The sequence below is a fragment of the Candoia aspera genome, chromosome 1, assembly GCF_035149785.1.
Source record: "Candoia aspera isolate rCanAsp1 chromosome 1, rCanAsp1.hap2, whole genome shotgun sequence".
NCBI classification, from domain to species: Eukaryota; Metazoa; Chordata; class Lepidosauria; order Squamata; family Boidae; genus Candoia; species Candoia aspera.
Window position 1 is genome coordinate 280,007,328 of NC_086153.1, and position 15,704 is coordinate 280,023,031.

Here is a 15,704-nt window from a genome sequence, read left to right on the forward strand (position 1 = left end):
AGTTTCACAAGGTCCATCCCACAAAAACAAATCTGATCTTTATATGGGATTTTCTTATATTTCCCTTCCAGTACATATGTTGCTATCACATAAAAGCATACTAACAACATAGCTGTCCTGCATTTTGTTATTTTAATTTGACTTAAAAATATCTAGTTGCATGAACTAAAAGATTGGCTGCCAAGATAAATACTTCCTGGCAGTTAAGTTTGTACTTCTTGCACCTCCTTATCTAAGGCTGCCTTAGTTCTGACTTGGCCTATTTTATTTATGTAGTAATTAAATCTTAGCCAAAAGGCCAAGAAATTGTACCAATTTATAGAAAGAGTAATAAAAATGACCCATGTAATTATAGGCCCATTTGTCCTAACAGCCAGGAACCACGCTGAGACAAGGAATAGGTCTCTAGTGTTTATTACTGCTACATTAGACAGAAAATCCTAACAAACTGAAGAAGCGTGGGAAAACCCAGACAGATGAACCCCAAAAGTCAAGGCGGGTCTGATCTGTGTCTCTTTGAATGGCTGCTTAACTCCTCAGTACTATGCATGCGTTTTCCCCCCTAGATAGGGGCCCCCTCCTGCTCACCATCAGTACTCATGACATCATTAGTTTATTGAGTGTAGTTAGCAAGTTATATGCTAAGCATTTAAACAATACATTACAAGACTGGATTTTGTCAGAGGGCATAATTAGAGATGAACAGGCTGGATTTAGAGAGGGAAGATCAACAACTGATCACATTTTGGTGCTTCACCACCTTGTATTAAAATATACATATAAAAAGAAATCTTCCCTCTTTGTGGCCTTTCTTGATTTTAGCAGCCCTTTGATTCAATAGCCAGAAGTGTTCTTTGGGAAAAATTAAAAAAATACAAATATTGACAGACACCTCCTCTATCTTATACAGGAATTATATTCTAATTCCACTTTAAGAGTAAGGTGTAATCCCCTAGGGACCTTATCTGGCTTAGTAAGTGTGCAGAAAGGAGTGCGTCAGGGATGTATTCTTGCCCCTCACTTTTTAATCTATACATCAACTCCTTGATTGTTCTTCATAATTTGGATTCCCATCCTCCCAACCTAGCACAACGTAAATTACCGATACTTCTTTATGTTGATGATGCTGTTATTATCTCACAGACCCCTATCAGATTGAAAAGAGCCATAGCAGCAACACTAAACAACTGCAGACAAAACCACTTGGTTCTTAATTTTGACAAACCAAAGATCCTGGTCTTTGCTAAAAGAGCTATTCAATATTCTTGGAGAGTAGAAGGGCATAATTTAGAACAAGTTAATGCATTTAAATACCTTGGAGTGATTTTCCACTCAAAAGGTACTTGGAATGCTCATTTGAATTATGCAGTGCAATCAACCCTTAGGTTGATCCCTAGGTCCTTAAGTATTCTCCTTAAATAGGTCCTTAAATACTATCAAACACTTTTTTTTACACAGATGGAAGACAATTAGTCCCTGCACCCTCAAAACTTTTTGAGGCCAAAACATTGACACAAATTCTCTACGGGGCACAAACAGGAATTTTTTTGAAGAAAAGAGTCACAAGAAACTGTATAAACAAAATTCCTCCGATCAATTTTAGCTGCACCTAGTGGAACACCAAATGCCCAGTTGAGACTAGAAACAGGAATGCCTCAAATTCAGGTTAGGGCCTGGAAGATGATGTTAAATTTTTGGTTGAAAATTCAATTCTTTCCAGTTGGTCTGACCCCTCTAGTCTGGATTGATAACTTTTCCTCTCCCTGGAAACAGGCAATAGAGCATAAGCTGGCTTTTATGTGGGCTTTCCTCATTATTTTTAAAATCTTTAGGCTACAATCAAGCCAAGCAATTGGTTATCGATAGAATAAGAGATATGGAATTCCAGTTAGACGTTAATAGGATCCCTCTTCACAGTAAAAATCGGGTAAGATGGGGTACACGGGAACCAGCAAGTTATCTGAAAGACCTAACCTTTCCTAAGATTAGAACAGCATTTTTAGAGCTAGATTTAATGTCCTTCCAACAGCACTCCTGCAAGGCAAGTATAATAAAACCCCCTTACAAGAGAGAATTTGTACATGTGGTAATAAGGAGGTTGAAAACATCTCTCATGTTTTACTGCGCTGTAAATATTACAGGGATAGCAGATCAATTTCCAGGGAGACCAGACCGTTTTTATGAGAACCATCTTCTTCAGGACTTAAAACCAGCCATCACATGTGCAGTAGCTAAATTCTGTGCTGCTGCAATGATAATACGACAAAACCAGTTAAAGAAGTACGGATTTTTGCTTACTTTTCTATTTTATCAATATTTTGTTTAGCTATCTTTTAGTAAAATTTTAAGGATATATTTTACAGTATAGTATTACAATACAGTATTAATATATTGGACCTATTAATGTTTAGGTAAATAAATATGTCATTATTGTAATAGGGATCTATAGATTATATTGTAATTGTTCTAATTTATAGCTGCCTATATATAACTGTACTCATTTGACTTATTTCGATTTTGCTATTTGTATTAATTTCATGTTGCTGGTCACTGACCGAATAAACTTTATTACTTTATTTAATTACAAGTAAAACAAACAAACACCTTCCAAATAACTATTTAAAAAAATACAACCCCTTCATTAACTATAAAAAATTTAAACAAAAATAATAAACAGAAAAACACAATTAATAACAAGTAACAAGCAAAACAAAAAATAGAAAAAAATAGCTTTGACTTGGCCTGGTCACAATCCAGAGCTAACTGAGCTTCTTATAAATATCCATATTGATTAAACTTTTGCAGAATAGATTTTTTTCACCTGGAAATAAAATTATCTATTAAAACTAAGAAAACCAAACTTGTAAGCAAAAAGGATAATTGAAGTCAAAGTTGCTCCACATTGCTGTTTCTACTCTGATTATACTTGCTTCTTGAATACCTATCATTAGCTTTCCAAATCATCTCCTGAACTGAAATTCCAGTGGTTTACAAGAGTGAGTCTTATTAACATGCTTATAATTGATAAGCAGATTTTATTTAGAAATTGTATTGTACACCAGTTCCATAATTCAGGTGCATACTGGAATACCACAACCTCTCTGAAAAAGTAAGTAAGTAAGTAAGTAAATACATACATACATACATACATACATACATACAGCTACTGAATGGCTTAGTAAGCTAAATAACTGATCAATACTTACTATATTCAACCTTCCTTTTCCTCTTCTTATCTTTTAGTTTCATTTTTTCTTGCTCATCTTTTGCTATTACGCATGTTTGTTGTTCCTGGTTTCTTTCATGATATAATCTATGCTTCCCTCGCAGAGGCTTCTCCAGGATCTTTTTGTGCTTAATTAAGACAACTTTTCTTTTTAGGCAAGTACATCCAAACATGCAATCTGGTTTGCGGCAGTGTGTTGGCTGACGTTTTTCAAGAGCTAAACTAGAACAGATACACCCAAGCCGACAAAAATCATTGTTGCATGGTGGTGCTTTCTTTTTTATTATTTTGTGAATGGGTTTGTTTTTGAGTGAAGCCTGAAAAAATGTTAATACATACTTTTGTTATATATTCATAGAAATATTTGCAAAGCCACAAATGAAAAGCAAATGTCATAATGTAGCTTACAGAATTACTGACAAAGAATTCTATTTAACAAGTTAGCATTCAGGAATCCAGTGATGATTTATCTACTGCAGAAAAACAGCATTACAATACTGACAATGTTTATTTCAACAGACTAAAATACCTACTCTGAATACTAAAATCAGCTTATTTGCATTACAAAATTATAGGAATAATATAACCAAGATGAATGTGTATCCTATATCAAAACCTAACTGCACACATTTTCTCTGATTTTTTTCTAGGTCAAGAAACAATCTATACATTTTAATAAAACCTAAATAATCCTGGAGCTGCTCACTATAATATTAACCTTCAGTAATAACCAACATAATGCAAGACAAAACAGAGAAAATAGAGCCTGACAAAACAAATGGAACAGAAAATCAAGGTAATTAAGCCATTATAGACTTTATTTATTGAAGCACGATGGCCTTTATCAGCGTAATGGATTTAGGTACCCGCAAGCTTTCTGGAGACTCTATTCTATAGCTCTATGAAGCTGTTGTCCTGTTCCAAGGAGAGAGGAGAGGGGAGAGGGAAGTCTCAGTAGAAATTTTCTCTACAATGCATCCACGTAAACCTAAGACATACCCTCAGAAAGGGGTATGACCCAAAAATGACATTACGCTTTTTGACTCTCAAAAGGAAGCTGAAGCTTATTCTCTGTTTTCCTATACAAGGTAATTATTGTTGGAATCACTTACAAAATTATTTAGATTAGGCAAAACATATATTTTCATCCTTTAAACTTACCTGAGCAGTCAACAAAATTGTCAAAGATAGTTCAGCTCGTTCCTCTGTAATATATGTCCGTGGTTTACCATCCCACAATGCACAATCTTCTAAATCCAGCAGTTTCAATTGAGTCTTGGATAAAGTTGGCAAGCGACTGCTCTGTTGCTGCTGCACTTGACGCACAGTGATCTGTTTGCTCTGCAAACTTTCCTCTGTGCCCAACATCATTGAAGCATCTTTCTCATTAACTGTTTGATCATTTGGCTGAGATTTAGAAGCTTTCTCTTCCGAGACTAATTTGCGTTTCTGCTTTTTTGCAACAGATAAACCTGTAATACCTTTGTGGGGAGATTTTTCTTTGCCTCTTGAGACTGCTTGCTTTTTATTCTTAATTTTCTCTTTTTTCTTTTTAGAAATAGAAGGTAAGCCAAGAGGCTTGGAAGTGTAAGAACTCAAATTAGTACCAGTGGATTGTTTTTTTAGAACACTGTCTAATGTCCGTACATAGCTGGTGCTTTTAGTTGGAAGCTGATAAACCACAGGAGAACTAGATGTGCTAGGAGAAAATCCCATGCTTGTTTCCATCAGCTTTCCTTCATTTTCTAAGTATTCATCAAGTTTGTCACTGCAAAAGGCAGATCGATTCTTCAACAAGCCTTCTAAAATGATGCCTGAATAATCATAAAAATACATTTTAGATTAAGAGTACTTCAAATCTCAAGGTGGCAACATGCTTGCAGAAATTCCATTCACTGTATACTTCAAAACTTTCAGAATATTTAGTTAAGGCTTAGAAATGTTAAAAACTATAGGAAGTTGCTGAGATACCAAACATTTTCCCATTACTATAGATGTAAAGAGAAATGAATATTAGAACAGATTTCAACTATGACTGCAGTTATGAAACCTTTCAATACTTACAGATACTTGCTTCTTTTTTATATAAAGTTGGAAAACCTAAGTACCCTCAAAAGTTGAGAGGAGGAGATATTGATAAAAAAGCTCAGATTGCTGTCTGCTAATTCCAAGTTTTAGAAGCAACATACTGCTTTCCAATACACCAAGGAGATGAGGCCCAGGGGATTTTATGTAAATTATATTGATTTCTAAGCCATTATTTAAATCATTCCTTGGTTAAATTTTAACTTTTTAAATCACTACCTTTTAAGTTTCTATTTAGTTCCATTGTTAAAAAACAGAACACATTCTTGTCTGATATTCAGGATTGACTTATCTTTTTTTCCCTCCAGTAAATTTTATTAAATTTCAAAGAAAGGATAAAAACTACAATAAAAATTTAAAAACTACCAAAAAAAACCCCTAAAAAATGTGGAAACACAAGAGAAGAAAAAAAATTGGATATACAAGAAGATGTGGCTTCCAACTTTTAACAGCAAGGATATACAAAATTTCCATAATCAATCTCTTGCTCTATATTAAACCAAAACACATTTCTATAAATCATTCCCCTTTAACACATAATAAAAATCACTAGGTAGTTACTCATCCCCCTTATGTTAAAATGAAGAGAAATTTTTTTTCATATAAATCTCCTAGACATCTTTCTCCTCTCCCAAAAATAAAACTTATTTAATTATTCCCTTCCTGCCACTATTCTGTACATTTCTGTCAACTATAATAAAAATCAAATTGAAAGGCACATACATTGTTAGCTGTTATACTTAATGGTATAGCAATTTTAATAATCTTCATCTTAATAAACCCAGAATCTTAATAAACTCTAAAAAGCAAGCTAGTTCAAAACCGTAAATCCAAATCTTTAAAGGCAAATAACATCACCTTAAAGCAAACCAAATAAACATTTCCAAACCCTTATCCCACTTCAAAATAGACTAGAGCAGTTACATGTTCCCAAAATATAGAGCCTTTTTCTTAAGAAAATCAAACAGCCCAGCTGCCTCCCTCAAAAATTCCAGGACCTTTTAATGGCATTCCACCAGGAGATCAACCCTGCTTATGACTTGCAGCTCACTCTCCCACCTAGATTTCTCCAAGTCCATTACCCAATCTTCATCCAGCATCTTGACAAAAATCCCAATCTCAGTCTCAGAAGAAGCCTTTCTATCATTCTTAGATTCCTCAATTTCATCCACCAAATCCCCAACCTGATAGCACATTTTGGCTCTCATATTTTCCACAATGTCCTGGATATCTTGCATAAAGGTCTGATAAAAGAAGATATTTGTTTGAAGTCCTGGTGAAGGTCAGAAAGAATTTGTTTGAAATCCTCCATGTCTCACACAGTAGATTGTGGCACCCCCTAGGAGCTTAATCAGTGGAAGTTGAAGAAATGGGAAAGTTGTTTACACAGAGTGAAAGTTAACAGACTGCTCTCAAGGGAAAGTGAAGACAGAAAACTGAAGATTCAAATCAGATTCAACATGTAGGAAAATGCTAATATCTTCAAATTTAATAGAAAAATAATAACAGGAAAACAATTATTTACTCAATCTTTGATATTTCCTTTGGAAGGAAAATGAAATCCAAAACTTAAAACTTAAAAAGATTTTAAAAATAATCCAAAAAATAATGTTAAGCACCAAGAGAACCAGCTTTTCCTCACTGTAGAAAGCCTCACTTGGGGTACATATGCTTAAAAGAAAAAACAAATTGGTGATTTAGAAATGGGGTGGCCAGTCTTAGTGTCCCTTTCAGGCTACAGCGTTGCTTGGAAATGGTGACGTCCCCACCTCCTGGTGCTCTTACCGTCAACTGCAAAACACTGTTTGCAATCCCCAGGCTCCAAGCAACCGTTCTGGAGGGCAAATGGGCTAATTTCAGGTATTCTCTTTGATCAGGAGAACAGTTTTGGGCTTCAAGAAAGCCTTCCTGAGCCCCCAAAAAAGCCGTTGCGCTGTCCGCTCTGCCTGCTGAAATAGCAGGCACAGCCGCTCAGACTGCCGTTCCCACCGGAAGCCCCAGGATTGACTTATCAATTAGATAAAAGATGTACAATGCCTAGAGCCCACAATTTTTTAATGTTTTTTAATCAGAAATAATAAAAATGAAGAAGTTATTAATTTTCTTGTCTTGCTTTTTGGCCTTGAAAATATACACAATAAATAGAATTGAAATAGATAAAATACTAATAAAATATACATAGAATTCAAATTAAAAGCTCCATCACATATTAAATACCACTGAAATAATTTAATAATTCTCACAGGAGCTTACTGTATTAAATTTTAAGAACTTAAAAGAGAAAAGTAAATATCATTAAATTTGGGTAGTAACATTTGCTTGTATGAATGCAAATTTATCAGCTAAATTTTTACTTTACAACATTTTTTATTGGCAAATTCTTGGATGATTTCATCAATGGACATTTCTTTTAGTAACCCACTTTCAAAGAAGAGTAGAAAAAGGTGAGTTAATTTTATGATATAATGGAATGTAGGTAGTTTCTGATACAATTTGATTTGGAAAATTACACTACATTAGTGTAGTAATTAGTGTACTGTAGTAATTACACTACATTAGTCCCAAAAATTGATATGTACATTTTATGTGATTTCATAATTTATTGGCAACAATTATTATAAAATAATATATTATTTACTATTCCTTATTTCTCTGTAAAAAATACAAAGAAAATATTTTTAATACCATTATTTTTATGGATGGAGGGGCCCATGAAGGCAAAAGTGCTTGGGGACCACAAAAGTCATAATGTAGCCTTGTTGATATTCATCACTTTTCAGAGATACAGATTTCATTTTTAGAAAGTAGGTACATACACAATAAAGCAGCTACTTATTTGAAGCTTTTTCAAAATCATTTTCATCAAAAAACTGATACCATCTTTTTCATCTGTTCTGTTGTTTATTCAGTCTCAGAAACAAATAAAAGCTTTTCAGTTTTTTTCTGTCCCAAATTATTTCTCAAACTTAAGAATAAAATGATACAAAGCAGGAAAAATTCTCTCTACAATTGCAGCAGTGATTTCTAGGTTCAGCTAAGTTTTACCAAGCCCCTGGTTTGATTTTCTTTAAGGCTTCACATATATTTAAACCTTCAAATATATTCAAATATTATAAATCAAATCGATTTTAATATAATTTGAAACAGAAAACAATTCATATTACAGAAAGCTAATTGCTTGCTGCCCATGTTACTGCAGACTATTCAGCAATTAGGAATTATCTCAGTATGGAATATTAACAAGAAAATGAACTGAAAATACACTGTGTGCACAAGTATTAGGCAAGTGAGTATTTTGACCATATCGTCATTTTTATGCATATTTTCCACCTCCAAGCTGTATAAACCTGAATGCTTATTGGATATAAGCATATCAGGTGATGTGTATTTGTGTAATGAGGGAGTGTGTGGCCTAAGGAGATCAACACCCTATATCAAGGTGTGCATAATTATTAGGCAGCTTCTTGTCCTCAGGCAAAATGGGCCAAAAAAGAGATTTAACTGACTCTGAAAAGTCAAAAATTGTACGGAGTCTTTCAGAGGGATGCAGCACTCTTGAAATTGCTAAGATATTGGGGCACGACCACAGAACCATCAAACGTTTTGTTGTAAATAGTCAACAGGGTCACAAGAAACGTGTTGAGAAAAGAAGACGCAAATGAACTGCCAAAGATTTGAGAAGAATTAAACATGAAGCTACCAGGAACCCATTATCCTCCAGTGCTGTCATATTCCAGAACTACAACCTACCTGGAGCACCCAGAAGTACAAGGTGTTCAGTACTCAGAGACATGGCCGAGGTAAGGAAGGCTGAAACTCGACCACCATTGAACAAGACACATAAGTTGAAATGGCAAGACTGGGCCAAGAAATATCTGAAGACAGATTTTTCAAACGTTTTATGGACTGATGAGAGTGACTGTTGACGGACCAGATGGATGGGCCCGTGGCTGGATCAGTAACGGGCACAGAGCTCCACTTCGACTCAGATGCCAGCAAGGTGGAGGTGGGGTAATGGTATGGGCTGGTATGATTAAAGATGAGCTAGTTGGACCTTTTCAGGCTGAAGATGGACTCAAAATCAACTCCCAAACCTACTGCTGGTTTGTAGAAGACACTTTCTTCAAGCAGTGATACAGGAAAAAGTCTGCATCTTTCAAGAAGACCATGGTGTCTCTGCAGGACAATGCTCCATTGCATGCATCGAAGTACTCCACTGCGTGGATAGCCAGTAAAGGCCTCAAAGGTGAAAGAATAATGACATGGCCCCCTTCCTCACCTGACCTACACCCTATTAAGAACTTGTGGGCCCTTCTCAAACAGGAGATGTACGGTGAAGGAAAACAGTACACCTCTCTGAACAGTGTCTGGGAGACTGTGGTTGCTGCTGCACAAAAAGTTAATTGTCAACAGATCAAGAAAGTGACAGACTCCATGAATGGAAGGCTTATGACTGTTATTGCAAAGAAGGGTGGCTATATTGGTCACTGATTTTTTGTTTGAAATGTCAGAAATGTTTATTTGTAAATTTTGAGTTATTATTCTCACTTTAACAGATGAAAATAAATGAGATGGGGGAATTTTCGTTTTTCATTTAGTTGCATAATAATTCTGCACACTAATAGTTGCCCAATAATTGCGCACATATAGATATGCTCCTAAGAAAGCCAAAACCTCACTTTTACATTCTTAAATATTCAGGTTTGAAGTTTATTAACATTTTGGATTGACCGAGAGCACTGTAGTTGTTCAATAATGAAATTCATCCTCAAAAATACAACTTGCCTAATAATTGTGCACGCAGTGTAGTGTTTATCCCATTTATTTTAATGCCTATAGATTGCAGCTATTATTTCGTATTATATTTCTACAGATTCAGTTCCTTCTAAATTTCAGCAACAGAAAAAAAAAGCTGCTTTTTTGCCCTTTATTCAAAGCTATGGGGAAAAAACTTCAGGAGAAATAGGTCTATGTAATTACTTACTACATTCATGTCCCACCTCTCCTCCATAAGCTCAAGGAATTCAATGTTCTATTTATCCCAATACTAAGAACTTTTGATAATGGCCAAAGTGTTTCTCAGTATTGTCCCAACCTTTTTATATGATCTGCTCTTGACACAGTACTCAGTTCCATCATGAAGCCATTAGTGGACAGCTAGGACCACTGAATGGAGCAGAGCTTAACACAGTGAAAGATGCAAACAGAAAAAGATTATTATCTAAAACAGCATTAATGAGCATGTTAGAGAAATACAGGTTATTGATCTTACACACACAGCCCACCCAAGCATAAAGAATTACACACTTAGACAAAGTAGATTCAAAAGTAAGTAAAAAGGAAGTCTTACTCATTTATTTGGTCCAGTTATAGCCATTTAGAAAAATGATCCTTGTTTCTTCTTTCTTTTCCCTAAACTGAATTGACCCTCAGCCCTCATTGTTGCTGAAGGCTGCATGGAGAAAGGGGAAACCTCCTGAATCCAGGGCCATGCATGGCCCAAGATGTAAAGAGCTGCTAAAGCATGCTTCTTCCCTGATGGTAGGAGGAGGAGGAAGCGAGGAATGTGCGAGGGGCAACAAACAGCTTCCTCTGGAAGCACAAAGATTTGAGTTGCATAGAGTTGCATCCTAGAGTGAACTTATCCACATGCTAATAAGGCATGCTGGTTTGCTGGGACCTCCAACACATCACACATCTTATGGGAGAGTTAATTTGTGGAAATACATTGCAATTTCAATATCAGTCTTAAGCACTGAAGTCTTTTGCTAGAAAATGCATCAAATTAGCACTGCAACTATACGATACTACTTTGGGGCTTAGACTTCCTTCTTCTTACTGCCTGAAAATCCAAAAGATCCTTGTATTAGTCAAAACTGTCTCCTTTCCTTTTCTGTTACATCAATGTATACCTAGCTATTGCTTGCTCCTTTCAGTCATTTCTAATCATTCCAGACAGTATCAAAATACACAAATATCAACTACTTATTCCAGGCCTGAACTTGATCTACTTAATGCCCAATAGACAAGAATTATCTTGTTGCCTATTCTGCTATTCACAGATACGATATAGTATCTAATGTACACACAGAAGCTTTAAGTTTAAAATATGAGTAACCCACATAGCTTTGTGTAGTTTAACAACAATTTTGACAACCATTATTATAAATGCTCAGCAGTTTAGTTTTGTAATAATTTGTAACTGTAAAACAGTTTTGTACGTTTTAATTATGACTTAATGCTTCCTTCTTTCACCAAAGAGCAAACCTATAACATTTATAGTGGTCTTGTATGATATTTTACCTGAGGTTCTTTTCTAAGGCCCACCACCAAAAGAAGCTAGACCTGTTTTTTTTTCTCCTAACAATATCTGACTATGGCAATCACTCCTAGTGAGTATCAGATAGACTTTAACAAGCAATGTAAACTTTACTTGAGCATTTTTAAATAACTTAGATTTACCTTCGTTTTGTGGATTTCATTTTTGTATTCAACATGTACTCAGTTGGCAAGAAAATATTTTATAAATAATAGTAGTAATTTACAGTATATTAAGATTTTACAGCATTTAAAGTTTCATCAAAGCAATCTTGATTCAACAAACTTAAAAAAAAACTTCTGAAATTCTTCTCAGTTTAAGCATAGGCAGCTGAAAAGACTCAGTTCCATTTTTCTTCCTGTTCGATAATATACTACAGCAACTGCTCAGTTAATTTTACCAACTAAGGTAGTTTTAAAAGGCAGTTAGACAAATAGTGTACATGGAGTACTGGACTTTCAATCGCTACTTGTCTTTTTAAGTATAGTACAGTACGTAGTTCCCAAATCACTAGCAGCATATCCATGCTGCAACTTGTTGTGGAAACCAAACATTATCTTAGCATTAATGAATCACATAATTATGCCATAATTATCTGAGCACAGTACATTTTGTTAATCCAGGTTTAAAATGTATAGTATTATGAGAATCTAATCAGAGTTGCTGTTTAGTCATTAAATTTTTAATGCTGAATTTGGATTGAATCTTCAGCTAAAGAGAGATGAGTTCCTTGCTTTACCTCTCTGCTAGACAGTTACAGGGCTTTACAAGTTTTTTTTTAGTTTTAAATTACCATCAACTAGAGGAAACACTTTATTTTTCTGACTGAAACTATACACTCTGTGCATGTTAAAGAAATGCAGTTTCTGCATATCCTACTCTAAAGAGATTTTATTAACACTTATATTAATGCTTATCAATAAATTTAGGGAAAGAGGGTGTGGGGTGTGTGTGAGCACAGGGAGGCCAAGGAAAAAGGCTGCAGGGTACATGCGTGTGTGAGCACAAGGAGGCCAGGTAAAGAGGGCAGGGGGTGCATGCGAGTGCAGGGGGAAGGAGGGCATGGTATGTGCAAGCAAAGAAAGGCCAGGGAAGTGGGGAGGAGACTTACCTGAGCGACTCGTGCCCTTCCCTTCCAGCTTCCCCATTGACTTTGCTTGTGGGAAGCTGGCAGGGAAGGTGTAATGATTGCCTAACCTAATTGAACCAGACTCACAAGTGTAACTTTATGAAATCTGATTTATTGAAGGATTAGTATGCAAATACAGAGAAAGCTGAGAATGAACAAAAGCACGCGAATTACAAACTAAAAACGCTCCGTGCAAACGAAACCCCTCCCTTCATCCAACCAGTTCAAACTCCCTTATCCGCAGGTGCTGGCAATGGACAGTGCCAATCGCCTGGGAAGAAAACCTTGAAACCAAAGCGTAGCCCAAACACATTCCAAACCTAGAAAGCAGATAAGCAGTCCAGCGCAACAATGCCTAACTGCATCCCGCAACCCCGCGTCAGTGAAAGGCATGTGAAACGTTACGATGTAAAGCACTCATCGTAACGGGGAACATGACATACCGCCCCCCCCCCCCAAAATTAAGGAGCCGGCTTTGAAGGATAAGCCAAGTGAAAACGGGTTACCAGAATTGGAGCAGAAACATCATGAGCAGCCACCCACTCTGGGTGGGGAAAATGCTTCCATTTGACAAGGTATTGAAGAGTCCCCCGGGCTCTGCGGGAGTCAAGGACCTCCTTCACCTCAAAGTGTTGTTGTCCATCAATCATGATGGGAGGAGGGGGAGGAGGCTGGTTATGCCACTTGTCAGAATGGGTGACAGGTTTGAGCAAAGAACAGTGAAAGACAGGATGTAAGTGTTTGAGGTTATGAGGCAAATCCAATTTGAAGGTGACAGGATTCACAATCCCCACAATAGGAAAGGGACCAATGAATTTAGGAGCCAACTTCTTGGAAGGTTGAGGGGACTTAATGAACTTAGTGGATAGATAGACTTTGTCCCCAATTTTAAAATCAGGTTGGAGAGATCTGTGCCTGTCTGCATAGAGCTTGCACGTAGCTTGAGCATCAACCAAAGCCTCTTTGATCATGGGCCAAGCATCAGCAAGTTGCGCAGCCCAATCAGAGGGGGAGCAGGTCTGCGGAGCAGGCTGAGGCAACTCTGGGATGGGAACAAAGTCCCGTCCGAACACAATGCGAAATGGGGTGTGCCCAGTGCTCTGATGCACAGCATTACTGTAAGCAACTTCAGCAAAAGGGAGCAAATCCACCCAATTGTCTTGTTGGTAATTAACAAAGGAACGCAAAAACTGTTCCAGGGTTGAGTTAACAATCTCCGTAGAGCCATCAGTGGACGGATGCAAAGACGTGGACAAAGCTTGGGTCGTGCCAATCAATTTTAAAAATGACTTCCAGAATTGCGAAGTAAATTGTGTGCCTCTGTCAGTCACCAAACGGGAGGGGGTCCTGTGCAACCGGTAGATGTGGATCAAAAAGAGGCGCGCCAGCTGTTGAGCTGAGGGAATGGAGGCACATGGAATGAAATGGGCCTGCTTAGAAAAATAGTCTTTTACAACCCAAATCACTGTTTTCCTCTGACTGGGAGGCAAGTCTACAATAAAATCCATGGAAATATCCTCCCACAGGCGAGAGGGACTCGCAACTGGCTGCAGGAGCCCTTGGGGCTTCCCCCCTTTCCGTTTAGACATTGCACAAACAGGACAGGAAGCCACATAATCCTTAACATCCCTTCTTAAGGTGGGCCACCAAAATTGGCGCCTTACCAGGTGCAGAGTTTTAACAAAACCAAAGTGCCCAGCCACCTTATCATCATGAGAACGAGTGAGGATTTCAGCCCTTAACGTTTCAGGAACATAAAGTCTATTTTGTTTCCAAGCCAAACCATCAGTAAAAGAAACATTGTCTTTATTACATTGCAACCAAGTATCTGTTGACAGCTCTTGTATGAACTGCTGCTGCAATTGAGAGGAAACTGGCAATCTCCCCCCCCCCCCCCCGACGAAGGCTGAGCCGGAGGCTGCTGCGCTCTGGTGTGACTGCGCGTGACAGCCTGAAACCCTAATTGTGGCTCGGTCCAAACAGTACCTACTATAGCCGGTGCAGGACCAGCGTCCTGGGGCAAGCGGGATAGAGCATCAGCCAAGAAATTCTTTTTGCCTGGAATGAACTTCAGCTGGAAATTAAATCGGCTGAAAAATTGAGCCCAGCGAACTTGCTTAGGACTGAGGCGGCGGGGAGTGCTGAGCGCCTCCAGATTCTTATGGTCTGTCCAAACCTCAAAAGGACATGTAGCCCCCTCTAAAAGGTGGCGCCAAGCCTCTAAGGCAGCTTTTACTGCAAAAGCCTCCTTTTCCCAAACATGCCATCTACGTTCAGTTTCAGAAAATTTGCAGGACAAATAGGCGCATGGTTTTAGGTGATCAGATGCATCCTTTTGTAACAAGAGCGCCCCAATGGAGAAATCAGAAGCATCCACTTGAACCACAAAGGGTCTAGTGGGATCAGGACGTTGTAAAATTGGCTCAGCAGTGAACAGGCTCTTAAGCTTGTCAAAAGCTGCTTGGCACTGGGGCGTCCAATTCAGAAGTACGCCTGGGTTTTTCACCTTACAGGTGTCACCCACCCCTTTGGTTTTTAAGAGATCAGTGAGGGGTAGAGCTATCTCAGCAAACCCCTTTACAAATTGGCGGTAAAAATTGGAAAATCCTAAAAAAGATTGTAATTGCCTTCTGGTGCGTGGGCGCTCCCACCCCTTGATAGCCTGGATCTTGCCAGGGTCCATCTCAATGCCTTTAGCTGAGATTCTGTATCCTAAATAATCAAGTTGCGACTTATGAAATTCACATTTGGAAAGTTTGGCAAACAATTCTGCATCTCTGAGTTTGCTTAGAACCTTTTTCACTAAAGATTCATGCTCCTGTTCAGTTTCAGTGTAAATCAAAATATCATCTTAGATCAGTACCCCCTTAAACAAATGTCCATGTAACACTTCATTGATCAATTGCATAAAAACACCTGGTGCCCCTGCCAACCCAAATGGCAAA

General features: G+C 37.5%; 1 protein-coding gene across 3 annotated transcripts in view; it reads right to left on the reverse strand.

Annotated features, from left to right (window-relative positions):
- Positions 1–15,704, reverse strand: part of MGA (MAX dimerization protein MGA) — a 94,176-nt gene that overhangs the window by 53,697 nt on the left and 24,775 nt on the right. For all 3 annotated transcript variants that reach the window (XM_063289916.1, XM_063289915.1, XM_063289914.1), the window contains exons 8-9: positions 4,388–5,040; positions 3,207–3,543 (exon numbers count right to left, since the gene is read on the reverse strand). In XM_063289916.1, coding sequence (XP_063145986.1) covers positions 3,207–3,543; positions 4,388–5,040 — 990 coding nt within the window. The remainder of the gene's footprint in view (positions 1–3,206; positions 3,544–4,387; positions 5,041–15,704) is intronic.